The sequence below is a fragment of the Cricetulus griseus genome, chromosome 6 (assembly GCF_003668045.3).
Source record: "Cricetulus griseus strain 17A/GY chromosome 6, alternate assembly CriGri-PICRH-1.0, whole genome shotgun sequence".
NCBI classification, from domain to species: domain Eukaryota; kingdom Metazoa; phylum Chordata; class Mammalia; order Rodentia; family Cricetidae; genus Cricetulus; species Cricetulus griseus.
In genome coordinates this window covers 24723143-24740769 of record NC_048599.1, presented here as the reverse complement: position 1 = coordinate 24740769, position 17627 = coordinate 24723143, and the positions used below count along the sequence as shown (strand labels likewise).

Below are 17627 nucleotides of genomic sequence, written 5' to 3'. Positions count from 1 at the left end.
AACTCAGGACCTTTGGAAGAACAGTCAGTGCTCTTAACCCCTGAGCCATCTCTCCAGCCCTCAAGAGGCTCTTTATATTATAAAGGTACTAACACCCATTTATGCAGAGTTGGTTCTTATGACCTAATCACCTTCTAAAGACTCTGTTGCCTTTTGCCCTTAGATACCCTGGGGGATATCTGAGTGGTTTGGAAAGAATGTTGCTATCAAAGATAAAGACAACCATTTCTGGAGAAGCTAACCAGTTTCCCCAAAGTATCTACTACCTCCTTGGTTCACCTGCTCTTGGTTACCAGGCAGCTAGGGATGGACAGAAGGCCTGTTGATCTCTAAGCTCAGGCTAATACGTGTTCATGTTGGAAATTAGGTTTCAACGTAGAATTTGACGGAAGAATGCAGAGCCTGACAGAGATCCATGGCATTCATAAAAGTCCTGTGCAAATTGAAGAATTGTAGAAAGGGGAAGGACAAGGAGGGTGTGTGTGTTTGACACAGATGAGTATCTTGCCCTAGAAACTATTACCTTGGGAATTTTTGCACACACAATCTGGCCCCTGTGGATGCCTGTATTTGTTTGTTTTGTTTTGTTTTGAGACAGACTTGAATTCCATTTGTGGCTTTGCTTTATTAACTTATTACTTTGTCTCATCTTCCTATTTAAAGTAAATCCTTATGTGAAGATTAATGGGAAGAGATGCAGGAAGCACTGGTACTCAGAATCAGAGGCTCTTTTTACTGTAAGAGGTTTTTGGGAAGATTCTCAATTACCCAAAATTTAGGAGTTGGGAGGTACCTTTTAAGACTTTTACATTTGCAAAGCTCTTTGGTTTTTTTTCTTTCTTTCTAGTGTTGGCTTTTGTGTTCTAGATCATAATTTCTATATGAAATGTTTGAATTTGGGAAAATGGTTTGTGTTTTGCCAAATTTCTTACTAACTTGGAGAAGTTGGCCCATCCCTTCCAGCTGTAATTACATTTCAAAGCTTTTGTCCCTGGTGGGGTTTAATTAGTTTAAGGCTCCAGCTTTTTAGCAGTTGTTTATCTAGCAAGTGCAAGTGAAGACATTGGCCTAGGAGGCAGCCTCCTGTAGTTTTTCTCCAGCATAGCAGTGTTTTTGAGATGCTGTCTTTGTTTTCTGCTCCATGTTTTCCTGGATGCCCATCTCACTTAAAGGAAAAAATATAATACAAAAATCCTGATTTTGTAGGGTGTGATAGCCTAGGCCTGTCATTTTACTTGGGAAGTGGAAGTAGGGAGATGAATTAAAGGCCAGCTTGAGCTACATGAAACTCTTGTGTTTAAAGAGAGAGGTTGGGAGAGTGTGGGGGGATGGAGAGGGAGAGAGGATACTGAAGGGCAAAGGCAAAAAACAACAACAGAAAACCTAGATTAGAGCTAGAGGACACCTCAAACCCTGAGGTTTATGGACCATGGTATCCTGGCCAGGTTCTGCTCCTCTTTTTTTTTGGGGGGGGGTCTCAGTAAGAACATATCACCAAAGACCCTGCTAATCTGACGTTACAGATATCTCTAACAACACATGTGGTTGCTGTATGACCTCTGCCCTCCCCAGGCCTACCACCCACCTCTCCTCAGCTTATTGTTAAGCATAAAAACCTCTGGAGTTGTTGGTACCTTGCTCTTAGTTACACAATTTATAAAGCAAAGTTTGGCTGGTAGTGGGGACTAGCTTATCAAGTTAGATAGTTTTTGCTGAAAAGGATATTGATATTTTAGGACCCCCACTCTTGAAAAATTCAGAAAGAGGCTAGATGTGGTAGCACATGCTGATAATCCCAGCAGTTGAAAAGCAGGAGGATCAGGAGCTTAAGATCATCATCCTTCAGGCCAGTCTTAGTTATGTGCTACTTTGCCTTTTTCTAAATGGGGGAAACAAAATGGGGTGTTTATTAAGTTGGGGGTGTTGGTTTGTGAGGGTGGGCATTTGGATCAGACTAGAAAACCAGGCCTGAAAGCTAGTCAGTATGGCATACACCTCTGTAGCACCATTTGAGGGTTCCACAACTCCCTAGACGTGCGTCTCTCTTCCTGGGCTTAGGGAGTCTACAGAGTAACATACAGCCTATATGCTAAAGCATCATGCAAGACTTAAAAGATCAACTGGGAGGATATAGATTGGGGGTTTGGGATTTGGACACCAGAGCATGTTCCATTTAGCAGGCACGTGCATATACTTGGTCTTCTCTATAGATCAGAACAGGGTGACAAGGTTGACTCTTCTTGGTATCCTAAGAATGTGCTCCAGTCTGATCATGACTCTAATCTAGAGTGGTCCCACTACTGGTGGTATTAATAGAAGAGACAAATACATAGAATTATACTAATAGTGGATCTTGTAAAGGCCTCCACAGTTTGCAAAGTTCTTTTATATTTATTGTCCCAAAGCTCAAGTGAGGAGAGAAATGATTGGCAGAGCCAAACCTGAAAGACTGTTCTCCAGCAAGCCAGTGAGTGCTGATCCCTACACAGTACTACACAAAGGAGCTCAGTGAATGCTTCCTACTCAGTTGTGTTAGAGGCTCCTAACAGTCTGAGGGAATCCACTACTGCCCTGTCTTTGTCATATAAATGGCAGAGCCAGCAGCCTGGTTGGTTCCCTCCTGCTGAACAAAATGGCATCTTTCTGTACAGTTTTGAGCAGGATCAGTCATCTAGTGTCATGTAGGCACCTTAAAAAGTTTCTTTCTATTAGTGAATGAACAAGGAATTAACCATTGAATGAATCCAGATAGGAGGATTTTTGTAACTGAAAAATGGGGAGCATTAAATATTTCCTATGCTTATGGAGAGTATATTGGCTGTGTTCCTGGGTATCTCCTTGTGTCCTTCACTGCTTTATAAATGTTGGTGTAAGAGTAAACCTACTAACAAGAACCTGTCTTGTCCAAGTTAGTTCTAAAGCTCATATCAGCCTCTTCATTAGTAGCAGCAAGTTAAACTCTGAGCCCTTGCTTTATGGTAGTACAAAAAGATAACACATTTCTCCAACTTGCATTCTTACTTATTTCTCTGAAATGAAACCCCCAACCCCCAGCCCTGTATTAGGTAGAATAAACATGCAGGTTGATGAAGGTTTTTATACCTTCTGCTTGGAGGTTATTTAATACCTTCTGAAACTGCCCTAGGAGATAAGATTCAAGTTGCACTCCGAACACGGGCCTAGTAAGTACAAATGCCACAACCAGACTGCAAACCTTGCCTGCTGGAATTAAACATCCTCTTTCCTTTCTCTTGGGGCTTATGCCAAGGTACAACTGTTCTGCAGAGAGACTCTGTAGGATAAAATGCCTTTTTTTTTTTTTTTTTTTTTTTCTTTTCTTCTAAAGCCAGAGTCTACCTGGCTGACCTGAAGAATTTACTATGTAGACCAGGTTGGTCTTGAACTCACCTGCCTCTACATCCTGAGTGCTGGGATTAAAGGCATGCTCCATTGTGGCCAACAGAACATATATTTTAAAAAGCCAAGTATAGGGGCATGCACTTGTAATACCAGTGCTAGAGAAATCATGGGTAGGCTTGCTGGCTATCCATGCCTGCTTACTGGACAAAAGAACAAGCGGGTGGACTTGGTACTTCTACTGATCTGCGTATAGACACACATAACAAGAGTAGTTGCAAACTTGTTTATAAGCCGAATAGATTTTGAGTCTGTATAAAGTTAATAACTAATAAATTAAATTACTAACGACCATTCTCAGGTAAATTCATTATCTTAACTATTTAAATTGGCTTTAACTCTAGGAAGCAGTGATGAAGCTGACAGAAATGGGCTTTAAAAGTGTTTAAATGCCTCTTATTAGCAAGTTAACAATCTTAACAAAAAACAATTAGCAGAGTCTCAGTTTCTGGTAAAATAATCTGTATTCATCCACGAGTTCTTGGGATCATTCAATATTATATGCTACTCTTAGCCTACAGTGAGTACCTGGTAAGTCTATGTAAGCACACGTTTTTGCAGAGTGGCTGGCACAGTAAAGACTTTACTGGCTGGGTTAGTAAAGATGAAGTATATCTAGATCAGACAAAGCAATTTTTATAATAGGGGACTGTTCTTGAAATTACCATGTGTTCTCCTTGTTATGGTTCTGCGTTGAAGGAACAGAAAGAAAAGCTGTAGAAAATTATTTAGTTTTAAAATGGGGTAACATTGTGATTTTTTTTCTTTTTTTTTTCTTTTTTCTTTTTCTTTTTTTTTTTTTTTTTTTTTTTTTGAGACAGGGTTTCTCTGTGACTTTGGAGGCTGTTCTGGAACTCGCTCTAGGCTGGCCTCAAACTCACAGAGATCCGCCTGCCTCTGCCTCCCGAATGCTAGATTAAAGGCATGCGCCACCAATGCCCGGCTCATTTGTGATATATTTTTAAAGATATAAGGTTAAAAAAAAATGCAATCGAGGCTGGAGAGATAGCTCAGCAGTTAAAGAGCCCTGGGTGTTCTTCCAGGGGACCTGGATTCTATCCCCAGCACCCTCATGGTGACTCACAACTCTCTGTGACTTCTAGTTTCCCACTGAAAAAACACCAATACACATGAAATAAAAATAAATATTTTTTAAAACTGGAGTTAAGAGACTGGTTAATCCCAGCCTTGCTGTTGACTAGCATTGTGACTTTCCAGTGTAGGGTTTTCCTGTGTACAGTATCGTGAGTACCAAATGAGGGAATGTTGTAAAGCACCTAGTGTAAGATTAGCAGCCAGGAAGTGGCAACTCTTGATAATGTCACCAGAAAACAGGATGCCAGAACAGGGAGAATGGGTACCATAGGGTTGAGAATGTGTACAAAGGCAAGGAGCAATCCAGGTTAGTCAGGGTATCTATTGGCCATGAACATTCCCCGAGCCTGGCCTGGGAACCCAGCTTCACATTGGCGTTATCTTTTCAGGTGGACACCATGTCCTTGAAGATTCAGACCAGCAATGTAACCAATAAGAATGACCCCAAGTCCATCAATTCTCGGGTCTTCATTGGAAACCTAAACACAGCTGTGGTAAAAAAGTCAGATGTGGAAACCATCTTTTCCAAGTATGGCCGTGTGGCCGGATGTTCTGTGCACAAAGGCTATGCCTTTGTCCAATATGCCAACGAACGCCATGCCCGGGCAGCTGTACTAGGAGAGAATGGACGGGTGCTGGCTGGACAGACTCTGGGTAAGTTAACCTCTTCTGAGTAGCTACTGCCTGGAATTTTATGATTTCAACAGATAAAAATTATATTTGTAATTCTTAAATGAGTGCCAAGAGGAGAACACATGGTTATAGAGGGCCCCTTTCTCCTGTCCTTGCTTTCCCAATTCCTCTATTAAAAAAAAAAAATTATTTGTTTCTGGGCTTGATGGCATGTGCTATTAATCCTAGCACTTGGGAGGCAAGTGGATCTCTGTGAGTTCAGGGCCAGCCTGGTCTACAGAGCGAGTTCCAGGACACCTAGGGCTACACAAGGGGGCTCCTGTCTCAAAAGAAAAAAAAGTGTTTGCATACATATATATGTGTATATGTCAACCATGGTTCCTGTGTAGAGGTCAGAGGGCTAGAGTTGGTTCTCTTTCCACCTTTATGTGGGTTCTTAAGAATTAAACTCGTGTCATCAAGCTTATGAGGCAAACACCTTTCCCCCCCGATCTTCATAGCCTCCTCCCCCCACCCCCTTAAATTAAAAAAATTCTTAAATACAATATATTTTGAATATTTTTTTCTTCCCTAACTCCTCCCAGATCTTACCTACCCATCTAATTTTGTTTTCCCCCCTCCTTCTCAAAAAAAAGAGAAATGAATAAAAACAAGGAAAATTAAATAAGAAAGAAAAAAAAAAGATAAAAGTGCCAAACAAAAGCCCCCCCCCCAAAAAAAAAAAAAAAACATGGGTTTGGTTTTTGCTGGCCAACTGCTCCTGGTATGTGGTTGATAGACCCACTGGCACCCCATTGGAGAAAACTGATTGTCCTTTTGCCTACAGATGTCGGTTGCAAATAGCTTCTTGTTTAGGGGTAGGACCCTTTGTCCACTTAACTCCTTTTAGTGCTGCAACCCAGTTAGTCTTGAACCTGTGTTGGTCCTGTGTGCGCTGCCACAGCCTCTGAGTTCATATATGCATTAGTCTTGTGTCTGGAAGACACCATTTCTTTGTAGTGTTCATCACCACCTCTGGCTCTTACAGTTTTTTCCTCCTCCTCTTCTGCATAGATCCCTGTGCCTTGAGGGGAGTGGTTTGATGAAGACATTTAGAACTGATTGCTACAAAGTATCACAATGTTCAGTTCTGGGTCTCTGTTAATTCCTGTCTATTGCAAGGATCAGCTTCTCGGATGTGGGTTGAGCAGTGCACTCACTGATCTACCCCCATAGCCTCTTAATAACAAGCTTTATGGTTCCAGCTAAAATCCAGGTTCTCCGTAGAAAGGGAACAAAATGAACTAATATAGCCTGTTACCCCAATCTACAGAAGATATGAGTTAGAACCCTTTCTAAAAGCTATGAGGAGCTGTGAATACAAGGACTAAAGGGAAGATGCGTGCTCTTGGCATTATTGATTACATACATATGAAATGACTGTTGGTGTCTACCTTACAGTGTGTGTGTATGTGTGTGTGCATGTGCTTGATTGCTCATATACGTCTTTGTATGTGTTTTAGAAGGTATATCTATATGTATGTATTAGTGAATATAAGATATGCAGATGTGATTGCATTTGTGAGTGTGGGAGCAGATGTGCTTGCTTTTTTACTTAATAGTCCTTGATCTTATAGGCTATGTATATATGAGGGTATAGATGTGTTCATATATACCCGATTTATATGAATTTACTTGAAAATATGTATTTATATGGTATGTGAAGACTTGTGTATATATCTGAATGTATATGAATATACAACTAGGCAGATCCATATGATGTCCTGGTATTCTTGTAATGTTTGAAAATTAAATGTTTAAAGACCTTTGGCTACCTCAGTCCCATGTGTACACTGTGTAAATACACAGAGGCATGATGGTGATGTGTGTTGGCATACTGCTGTCATGTTAGCATTCCAACTCTGCGTCTTCCCTCCACACAGACATCAACATGGCTGGAGAGCCCAAGCCCAATAGACCCAAGGGGCTAAAGAGAGCAGCAACTGCTATATACAGGTGAGGCTCTGTGTTTTTTTTTTTTTGTTTTTTGTTTTTTGTTTTTGTTTGTTTTGTTTTTGTTTTGTTTTGTTTTGTTTTGTTTTTTTGGTCTGCATTGGTTGGGTCCCTCTTTTCACAGAGGGAGTAAATGCTGATAGTGACAGTGTACCAAGCTTAGAATTTAGGAAGATTTTGGAGATGAGGACCTGTGGAGAAGTGGGCTGAGTAGCCATCTCCCTTTGTTTTCCCAGTGGCTACAGCTTTGACTATGATTACTATCAAGACTACTTCTATTCGAGGTGAGCAGGGAAGGGGCATGTCAAGGCATTAAATAGCCAAACTGGAAGGGTCTTAAGAGATTGCTGGTGTGGCTCATAAAGTCCTCCAATTGGGAACTGAAACACAGAGATGTGAGTGAGTCTTTGCTTCAGGGTTGCTTCACAAATCAGGGACAGTGCTAGGACTAGGATCCCATTTTGTAAGTGCTCAGGCCAGAGCTCTTACTGTCACACCAAACTCTCACATTCTGACTACCTTGCTTCTTCTTAGTTCTATAGCGTAGGGGAGTGTATAGCTAAAGGGTGAACACACCTGGGCACAGTGCTTTCACAGGTAGTGCCCATAAACTCTGTTCAGTCTTTGTCTCTGTAAGGTGCTCACTCAGCCAAAAAAGTCAGACCTACAGATAGTTTGGTCTGACTCTTATGACTAAGAAGTCCTAGTTATTTGGAAGCCTGCGTTAGTCCATGATGAGTTGTGATCTGCCTTCTATCTCCAATCCTACCTACACTTCAACCTTGAAGTCTTCTAGAGGCCCCAGCCACATTTGTTTGTTGAGAAGTTTTAAAAACTCATTATCCTCCTATATCTGCCTGTTGAGTGCAGGGATTACAAGACTAAACACAATGCCAGCTCCTGGTCATGTGCTTGACTAGAAGTTGTGGTGACGATTAAATCAAAAGGTCTCCTTCCTTGTCCAGACAGCCCAGGGAAAAGAATTCTTCTGAACCATTTTCTCTGCTGTAAGTGTTAAGTGTCATAATCTGGAAATTCAGGAGACTGGATGCTAATCTCGGCCGTGACACTGAATAGGTGTATCTATCCTTGGGCAAATTCTCCTACTCCTAGTCAGTGACATAGGCTTATACCAAATGATCTCTCGGGACTTCTGAAGTTCTTGAGATTCCAGGGTCAGAGCCATCATCTCCCCTTGTGGGTCAAACTGAAGGATCGGGGATTGCATTCATTCCCAGAGACTGATCACTAGTTGCCACCACCTGCAGGACTCTTTGAACAGGAGTACCAAGAAGCAGGACCTTGAGTATCCTAGTGGTGGCAGGTACCGTGACTCATCAAAAAAGTAGTTGTAGAGTATATCCCTGATCAAGGCTGTGCTTCCCTTCAGAACCATGGTCATTGCACAGGTGGTGGGAGAGTTCCCTGCTCAGCCTTGGGTCTAATTTAGCTGCCCATCCTCGAAATAATGTTGAGCACTTGGCCTATATATCTCTGGAGAAAAAGAAAGGTGTTGAAATGGTCCAAAAGAAAAAAGGAGCTTAGAAGTCTGAGGCCATGGGTTCCTCATGAGTGCTTCAGTGCCCTAGTACCCAGCTTTTGTTTGTCAAACCTTCTTAAGTGTTTTTAGTGAGGTTCTCATGCTCTACCCTTCCTGCATACTCAGGTAGTCAGTGAACTTGGACAGCCCTCTTCATTAAGTAGATGGGAAAACTAAGGTTCAAGGGTTGGCCACCCATTTTCAAACCTCTCTGTTTCCAGGTGGAGACTTTCACTGTTTTGATTTTTACAGTATGATCAGATGAAGGTGGGGTGATTATCTGAGTAGAAGGCGGTGCCTTCAGGAAAGGCTCCTTTTAAGACTGGGCTGTTTGTCCTTATACTGTTTCTCCTAGCATGGCTGGGGATAAATCTGTAGGTGCAAACAGTAAGGTTTTCTTTCATTAGCCTTTAGGATCTGGAAAACCCCTTTCATCATACCAGGGCTTGTTGGAATCATTCACTTCTTCCCTGGCCCTTTCCGGTCACACAGGTGAAGTTAGTATTGTAGTGCCTCCTGGTGGTCACAGGCCATGCTGCAGCCTCTGGTCTGTTTGCCTTTGCAGGCTGTTTGATTATAGAGGCCGCCTTTCTCCAGTGCCTGTGCCCAGGGCAGTCCCAGTGAAGAGACCCCGTGTCACAGTCCCTTTGGTTCGCCGTGTCAAAACTACAATACCTGTCAAGCTCTTTGCCCGTTCTACAGCCATCACTACTGGCTCAGCCAAGATCAAGTGTGAGTGACTTTTGTTGTTGTTGGTTTTTGTTTTTTGAGACAGGGTTCCACTGTATATCTTTAGCTGGCCTGGAATGCACTATGTAAATCAGACTGATGTAAAATTCACAAAAATTCTTCTACCTCTGCCTCCTGGGTGCTAGAATTAAAGATGTGTATGCCACTACATCCTGATGACGTCTTTCAATCTTTCTAGATTTTTGAACCCCTTTGGGGTTGGATATCAGATATTTACAATTCATAACAATAGCAAAATTGCAGTTAAAAAAGCAGCAACAAAATAAACTTATCGTTGGGGGTCACCACACCACGAGGGTCGCAGCATTTGGAAGGTTGAAAAACCACTGTTCCAGATGGTTTGTTTTTTATTATCACTAAAATGATAGAATCACATTTTTTAACAACTGATTTTTAAAATGTTAATCTTTGTTTTTATTTTAAGTATGTGGTGTTTGCCTGCATATGTCTCTGCACCGGGTATATGCAGTGCCAGTGGAGGTTAGAAGTTACAGTTTTGAGCTGTCAATGTCTGTGCTTGGGATCAAACTCGGGTCTTCTGCAAGGGTAACCAGTGCTCTTAGCCTCTAAGCCATCTCTGTAGCCTCCAGAATCATACTTTATTAACACTGAGAAAGGAGTAAATCTGTAGTTGAAGTTACTCTTAATAATCAAGTGTTTGGATGCATTTCTAAAGAAAGTCCAGTGCTGTGGTATGATAGTGTTTTTTCTCTAGTAAGGATAAGTTCAGATTTATTCTGGTCTTTGTATACTGCAGTCAGACACCCAGGAAATCTAATTGCAGAAGACCTTTTTTGTACCTTTAAAAACATACCACATCCTGTAACACAGCTAAAAAGACACTCCATTACTTAGGTGTTCCCAGAACACACCACAGACCTACATTGTTTTTCTTTTTGAGACAGGCTCTCAGAATTTAAACCAGATTAACTTTGAACTCACAGTATCCCTGCATTAGCCTTCCAAGTGCTGGGATTGTAAATGTATGACCCACATGGCCCAGTCCTATATTCCTGTGTATTTGCAGTCCCTATAGGATGGGAGCTCTAGGGCAAATGACAAGGATCGGATTATGAACTGGTCACCCCTGGGGCCCGTTGGTTCTCTCAAGAAGAGACCCTTTTCCTTGGCAGGAAAAGAACCAAAAAGGAATGGCTTCCCTAGTTGATAGAATGAAGCTGGGGTTTTGTTTGCATTGTACCCCTAAGTGATAACCCTGTCTCCCCTCTACTCCCAGTGAAGAGCAGCGAACTACAGACCATCAAAACAGAGCTGACACAGATCAAGTCCAACATCGATGCCCTGTTGGGTCGATTGGAACAGATCGCTGAGGAACAAAAGGCCAACCCAGGTCAGCTTTGAGGGCAGCCCTTGGGAAGATAGTGTGCCCCAAGGGCTAGGGATTTGAAGCTCCAGGCCCTGAGACTTGATATGTAGTGAAAGCCCAACTTTCACGAAGGTGTGCTGCATAGCTGCTCCAGCTGATTTCTAGTCCTTTCTACTTCTTTTACCCTCAAGATGGCAAGAAGAAGGGTGACAGCAGCAGTGGTGGAGGAGGCGGCGGCAGTGGTGGTGGCGGCGGCAGTGGCAATGCTGGTGGCAGCAGCGGCAGCGGTGGCAGCAGTGGTGGTGGCAGTGGCAGCTGCAGCAGCAGCCGGCCTCTGGCCCCCCAGGAAGACACGGCTTCTGAGGCAGGCACACCCCAAGGAGAAGTCCAAACTCGAGATGATGGCGATGAGGAAGGACTGTTAACACATAGTGAGGAGGAACTGGTAAGGGCCTGGCTAGCTATGTGACTCGGAAGGGCTAGAGCTGTCCCCCTCTGAGCTCCTTCCTTTCTGCTTTCCAGAGTGCCAGTCCTATGAGGAGTAGGGAAGAATGAGCAGCGTATAGTTCATTGTTTGAGCTGCTGGTCCGAAGTCCCACTCAATACTAGACAGACCTCAGCAAAGCCCAGGGCCCAGTGCACCTTCTACTCTGGGTGTATTAAAGAGGAGGAGAATTACGCCTAAGAGTTGCACACACAACCTCTCAGGAATGGTTGGTGTTGATGATGAAAGCCATGAGAAGATGGGAATTTTAATTTCACATGAGAATTTTCTAAAAGCCATTGCCTTTCAAGCATCTAGCAGGCTGTCTCTTAAAGGAGTAAACTCCTGTATATATGGGAAGTATTCAGGGTGAGGTTAGGAGCCATGAGAGGGCCTAAATTGAGTGAAAAGGTCTGATTTCTTTCAACACTCAAGATGCCTGCTACAGTGTTTGCTGCTTGTTTAGTGAACACTTGAGTTGAATATCACACTTTAACCTTAACAATAGATTAGATTAGAATGGCCACATTTACCTTGAAGAAGCTGAAGCTCAAAGTTACCAGGTACCTTGCTCAGACTTGGTCTGTGATAGGTGTAAGTCCTCCTATGCCACACTTGTTTTTCTTTTCTTTCTTTTTTAAAGCCTAGCCTGGTACTTCATCTTATTCTCTTAGGCATAGTACTCTCAGTAAAAGCTCTAAAGACTCTGAGTTGGGCAGACCACTGATCTATATGGCTTTAAGCTTTGCTGTAGTCCATGGTCTTTCCATGCATAGAATGTGTCCCTGTTACACTAGCAAATCCCAGGACTGGTCCCTTAACTTTGGGATCTTCAGATAACCCTCTCAGGATTCTAAGCCAGTTTTATTGGTTGGTTCCCTTTAGTTGGACCTCCTTTCCAGCAGTCCTCTGAGCCACAGGACATTCCTGAACAGATAGCGCAGGGTAGAACTTGTGACCTACGGTGAATGATTTGTGCTTGTCTTCCTCCTCTCAGGACCACAGCCAGGACACAGATGCAGAAGATGGGGCCTTGCAGTAAGCAGGTATGGGGTGCCTAGGGAGCACAGGAAATCAATGAAGTGATTTCCTGCAATTTCTTCCTGATGTGGGTCTAGGGAGCCATACTGTGCCGAGGCTGAAGGTCCTTACATGCAGCCTTACTGCAGTGTAGTCACACAAATCAGGAACACTCAGAGAGTGTTCTCTTGGGAGCAGGATGACAAGGAAGGAAAAGTGTGAACTGGAGTGGTGGAAGAAATGCTGTGCAGCTTAGTCTGCCTCTTAGTGAGGGAGAAGCATTCCATAGGGGGAGAGAACAGACAGCCTTATTGGAGCACAGCATTGTGACAGTCTTTAAGGACAAGAGCTGTCTGTTCTGTAGCCCAGCCCTGCAAGGTAGGGGAAAGGTGCCATTTGTTTTAAGAGGGGATGACTAGAAGTGTCTCATTCCCCCCTTCCCTCGTTAGGTGTTCAACTTGATCCTGTTAAGGGGAGGAGACGCCCTGCAAGCTTTTATGGCAGGAGCTGTTAATCTGATCTCTTCTACCCTGCAAGATTAGGATTGTGTGTATATCCTAGAAGTGGGAATGCAGATGTTGAAGGGTAGAATGAAACATCAGCATGTCTCATGAGATTCCAAGATAGTAATTGACGCTTAAATTTGAATTCAGTAACATGCAGCCCCAAAGCCTCCACTCTGGCCACTGTCTGTTATCCTGTTATTCCCTACCCTAGAGGAGTTTACAGGTGACAGAGAGGTGCTTTGGTAGATAACACATTTGTAATATAGGATCTCTATTAGTTAGAGCTTCCAGATTAGTTCAGAAATTTCCTCATGTAAGTCTTCCCTCTTGAAACTTAATTTATTTTTACCCAGAAGACTATTTATATATTGTGCAGCTAGTTCATGTTAGGTTTTAAAGGCTCAGGTGGGGAGATCGCTCCGTCCAGGGGTTGAGCCTTTCCCACAATTAATTACATGATCAGAAAATTGGGAAAGGTGCAGACATAGCACCGCACCCCTTTTCCTTACCCCTATGATCAGAGTTTGTCTCAGCCTTAGTTTCTTCTTTGCCTTGACAGGAAAAATGGCCACCAGCAGAAGAAGGGCATCACTGTCTCAGGCCTCAAGTCAGGCACCCATCTCTGGATGCCAGTTTGTAGTGGGTACCAGAGGAAAGCTGCCAGCAGGCACTCCTTTCCCCGTGCATCCCAGCCAGTGAGTGCTACGTCCTTTGCAAGTGGAGTTACTGGCCTACCCTTACCCCATGCACTCTTCCTGTCTGCACTGCCTGGGCCAAGGGGCAGAACACATTCTGCCCTTCTTCCCCAGGGAATTCCCAGGCTTGGATTTTTCTATAGGTTTGAGGGGGGTGGGGGTGGGGGTGGGGTTGGTGGGTGAGGGGAACCTGACAATAAAGAGATTGGATCCAAATATGGTCAGATGGAATGGTTTGCTTATTTGGCTGGTTTTATTTACATTGTTATTGTGCATGTATGGTGTGGGGTGGGATACATTTGCATGTCACACCATTTGTGGAGGTCAAAGACAACTTCATGGAGACAGGCTTTCGAAGGAAACACTTTACCCACTGAGCCTTCTCACTGTCTCTACTTCTATGATAAAACACTATGACCAAAAGCAAGTTGGGGGAAGAAAGGGTTAATTTTATCTTCTACTTCCAGGTAATAGTCCATCATTTGGGGAAGTCAGGGCAGGAACCTGGAGGCAGGAACTGATACACAGGCCATGGAGGATTGCTGCTTACAGGTTTGCTCCTCATGGTTTGCTCAGCCTGCTTTCTTACAGTGCCCACATTGGACTTGACCTTCCCACATCAACCTGCAAATCAAGAAAAGGCAGCATAGCCCAGTCTGATGGGGAAATTTTCTCATAATTAAGCAGCCAGCACACAGGCCTGTGGTTTTTCTCACAGTGGTATTTTAGCCTTCTGCCTATCAAAAAGCTGGTATGCTCAACCCTTCTGTTCTCCCATCTCCAGGAAACACTGTCTCCAGTGTCCAATACTGATCCATTTGCACCAGCACTCCTCTGCTAAAATGATTAAAGTTAGGTGTGATGGCACATGCCTATCATCCAAGCACTTAGGGAAGTGGAAGCAGAAATACCAGTTCATGACTGGTCAGGACTCCATGAGACCTTATTTTATCTCAAACAACAAAAAACAAAAGCCCACAAATGTATCTGCCATTTTTGGAGTACCTATGCAAACACTAGAATCTAAATCGCTTTAAGCAAGAAGTAGCTTTATTCCTTTCCTAATAGTATGTTTGTAGGAATTTTAAATTTTAAGCTTTTCCTTTTTTTGGTAAACTTAAGCCATCTGTTCTACCCTATTACTGCCGTTTTTGGGTTGTTAAAATGTTAAAATGACACTCAAGTCGCTGCTTTGACCTGGCTCCTTTTTCCGTTTTTGGAAATGCAGCCTTGATTCAGCTGCTGTTCTGGTCATTTCAGGGATGTTTCAGTACTAGTTGATTGTTCTTAAAGAACTAACTGTTACCTTCTTGGAAAGGCCTCACCTCAGGACACAAGACCATCATCTAAAAGGGTGGGGGCCTGGGTTCTTACTTCGTTTGCAACCCTGCCCTACTGGATTCCTTATTGAACGCTACCAGTTCTAGCCACCAGTCATACAGCAGCTTCTGCCTGGGTTTTGACTCCCAAGTTTTGGTAGAGGCCAGGTGCTGAAGGTGGGACAGTGCTCAGGCCCCCCTGGATATGGAAACCCCTAGAAAGTGGCTCACATCCCAGCAACACTTGTATGAGTGGGGCTTTTTAGGTTGTCTTTGTCATGTAGCCCATGCTGTGCTTGAAGTCCTGCAGTCAGCCTGAATGCTGGGATTACAGGAATGTGCCTCACTTTTGTTTCAGCTATACTCTTTTGCAGTATTGGCTATTTAGAGGGTGTTTGTTGAAGGGAGGATAGAGATTTCACAGGTGTTCTGCTAAATTCTTTTTTGTTTTTCAAGACAGGGTTTCTCTGTGACTCTGGAGGCTGTCCTGGAACTAGGTCTTGTAGACTAGGCTGGTCTTAAACTCACAGAGATCTGCCTGCCTCTGCCTCCCCAGTGCTAGGATTAAAGGTGTGCGCCACCACCATCTGGCTCTGCTAAATTCTATAAAAGGTATTGTTTATCCCCTACAGTCTCCTAGAAGTGGTGATAGATCATCCTGTTAACCTACTGGAAACTGACATATTTGTCCAAACTCATGTCACTTGAATTATGCAAATCTCCACTTGCAATTTGACTCTGAAGTACTGCTCCTGGATTTTGAGTCTCTTGGGCTTTCCTCTTCTGTACATTGCCAGTGTTCTTTGACTTCCTCTAATGCCCGTGCCTCTACCCTTTTCCTTTATGGAACCTAGCATATGGCATCACCATACTCTGCAGCAGCTCCACTGTACTATCTTCAGTGACCAGAGTCATCCTACCCTGTCCAGCCCCATTTGGTCTTTTTCTTCATGAATCCTAACCTGGACAATGGCCATCATTCCCTACCCTGCCAATTTAGTCCACATCTTCTACTCCTAATTTTTCCATAGTAGTCTGAACTTTAACTCAGATATGTTCAACTTCTTGACATTCTAACAAGAGGTTACCATCTATAAAGAACTATGTGATTAAGTTACATAAAGGGAAATAATCATGTTTTTAAAGTAAGCTTGTAATTTTGTTGTACCACATTCACAGCCATCTTTGACTGGCTGCTTGCTGGCCCTTTTTCATATTACTTTGATTTTTAAAAAGTTTCATGGTTACTATAACAAATATACAGTCTCTGAGGACAAAAGAGGGCATTGGGAACTGGAGTTAGATAGTTGTGCGCTGCCATGTGAGTACTGGGAATCAAACTTGAGTCTTTTCTAAACTACTGAGCCACCTTACCTTTTCAGCCCTAGACTCTACATTAATCTGGTCTCTTTCATATTATGCACCAGGGCTTTGCTGTTCTGCCTTCCTCCCATTTTTTGAGATGGGTCTGTCTTAAAATCAATCTGTCTTTATCTATTTAATCTATACCATCTATACCCAGGCTGGCTATGGGCTCTTGATGGTATTGCTTAGGTCTCCAAAGTATTGGAGGTTACAGGTATGTGCTATCACACTCAGTTCCCCAATGTTCACCAATATGAAGTTGAAAACTATCGTTTAAATCACTAGCAGATACCAACCAGTCATCAAAATTGCCCCATACCATCCCCTAAGGAGGCCCACCAAGAAAAGAATTGGACAGAACATACATAAACACACAAAAGTAATGGAGCACTAGTTACACAAGAGGCACTGATCCTTGCTTTATTCATGAAATAATAACCAACATTGGGAATTAGGGGCAGAGGTACAAAAGAATGAAAAAAAGAAAAAGAAAAAATTGCAGTCATAACAGTTGTGATCAACATGGCAGTGAGTGGTGGCAGGCAGTTCAGCCAGCGTATGGCACGTCTCTTGACCTACTTGGTCAAGGGGAAGTGCCCTCTACCATTTCACAGCCAAGTTACTTGGTAACACCTGGCCTTACTTGAACCAGGGTCACAGTAATTAAAAATAACATTGTCTTGGCTGAGTGGCTGTTCTTGGGATGTTTAGCAAGATTAACAGTCTGATGGCAGGAAAGTGAGGAGCATCATGTATGTCCTTATCCTGGTGGGTGCAAGTAAGGCAGATTATAGCACAGACCCACAAGGTGGACCCTCCTGTGCACCGATGGAGAATACCTCGCTAGCTCAGTCCTCAGAAGCAGAGCTGGAGGTAACAGCAAGACCACACACGCAGCAGCATCTCTTGGTTTCACAGCCACATTCAAGTTAGTTTAGTACAGAAAAGCATTTGAGGGGGGTCTTTTACTGACCTAGAACACAGGTTGGAGAAGCTTCCTTAGGTGCTGCTACTTAGACCCTAAGATTTCTCTGTACTACACAAGCTTTCTCAACAAACTAACATTAGTATGTCAGGTATAGGATATACTGGCCTGTAACAAGAATTCCAAAGACAGGGAACCTAGCACCTGGTAGTTCCCTTGAGTGACAACAGCTGAAGTTTCAGCTGAAGTCGGTCTCAACTGTTGTCACAGGAGGGAAATGAGGAATCGGCAGTGAGGTAGTAACAACCCTCACAAAAGGAAAGAAAACTTTCATTCTAAAAACAGGCTGATCTTCCAGCCACTCAAGTCATATCTGCTCTAGCCATGTAACTCAAGAGAAGTTGAAAGGGAAAATGGCTGCCCAGTTCCAGTATTTGCCAATACTCAGTTTCTGAGGACAGGGAGAACTTGCCAAAGTCCAGGAACCAAGTTGGTTGTTTTGTATTTTGCTAAATTCAACGAGCATTTTTATTATAGAAAAAAAAAACTGAAGGACAGA

General features: G+C 43.2%; 1 protein-coding gene across 5 annotated transcripts in view; it reads left to right on the top strand.

Moving 5' to 3' along the window:
• The window catches only part of Raly (RALY heterogeneous nuclear ribonucleoprotein), an 85018-nt gene extending 71343 nt beyond the window's left edge, over positions 1–13675 (top strand). For 4 of the 5 annotated variants that reach the window (XM_027421417.2, XM_027421419.2, XM_027421421.2 and 1 more), the window contains 8 exons: positions 4902–5166; positions 7068–7140; positions 7374–7421; positions 9243–9409; positions 10665–10778; positions 10946–11199; positions 12236–12284; positions 13324–13675. In XM_027421417.2, coding sequence (XP_027277218.1) covers positions 4911–5166; positions 7068–7140; positions 7374–7421; positions 9243–9409; positions 10665–10778; positions 10946–11199; positions 12236–12280 — 957 coding nt within the window. In that variant the 5' untranslated portion in view covers positions 4902–4910 and the 3' untranslated portion in view covers positions 12281–12284; positions 13324–13675. The remainder of the gene's footprint in view (positions 1–4901; positions 5167–7067; positions 7141–7373; positions 7422–9242; positions 9410–10664; positions 10779–10945; positions 11200–12235; positions 12285–13323) is intronic. The other variant, XM_035446870.1, reaches the window with a different exon arrangement.
• The last annotated feature ends 3952 nt before the right edge of the window (positions 13676–17627 follow it).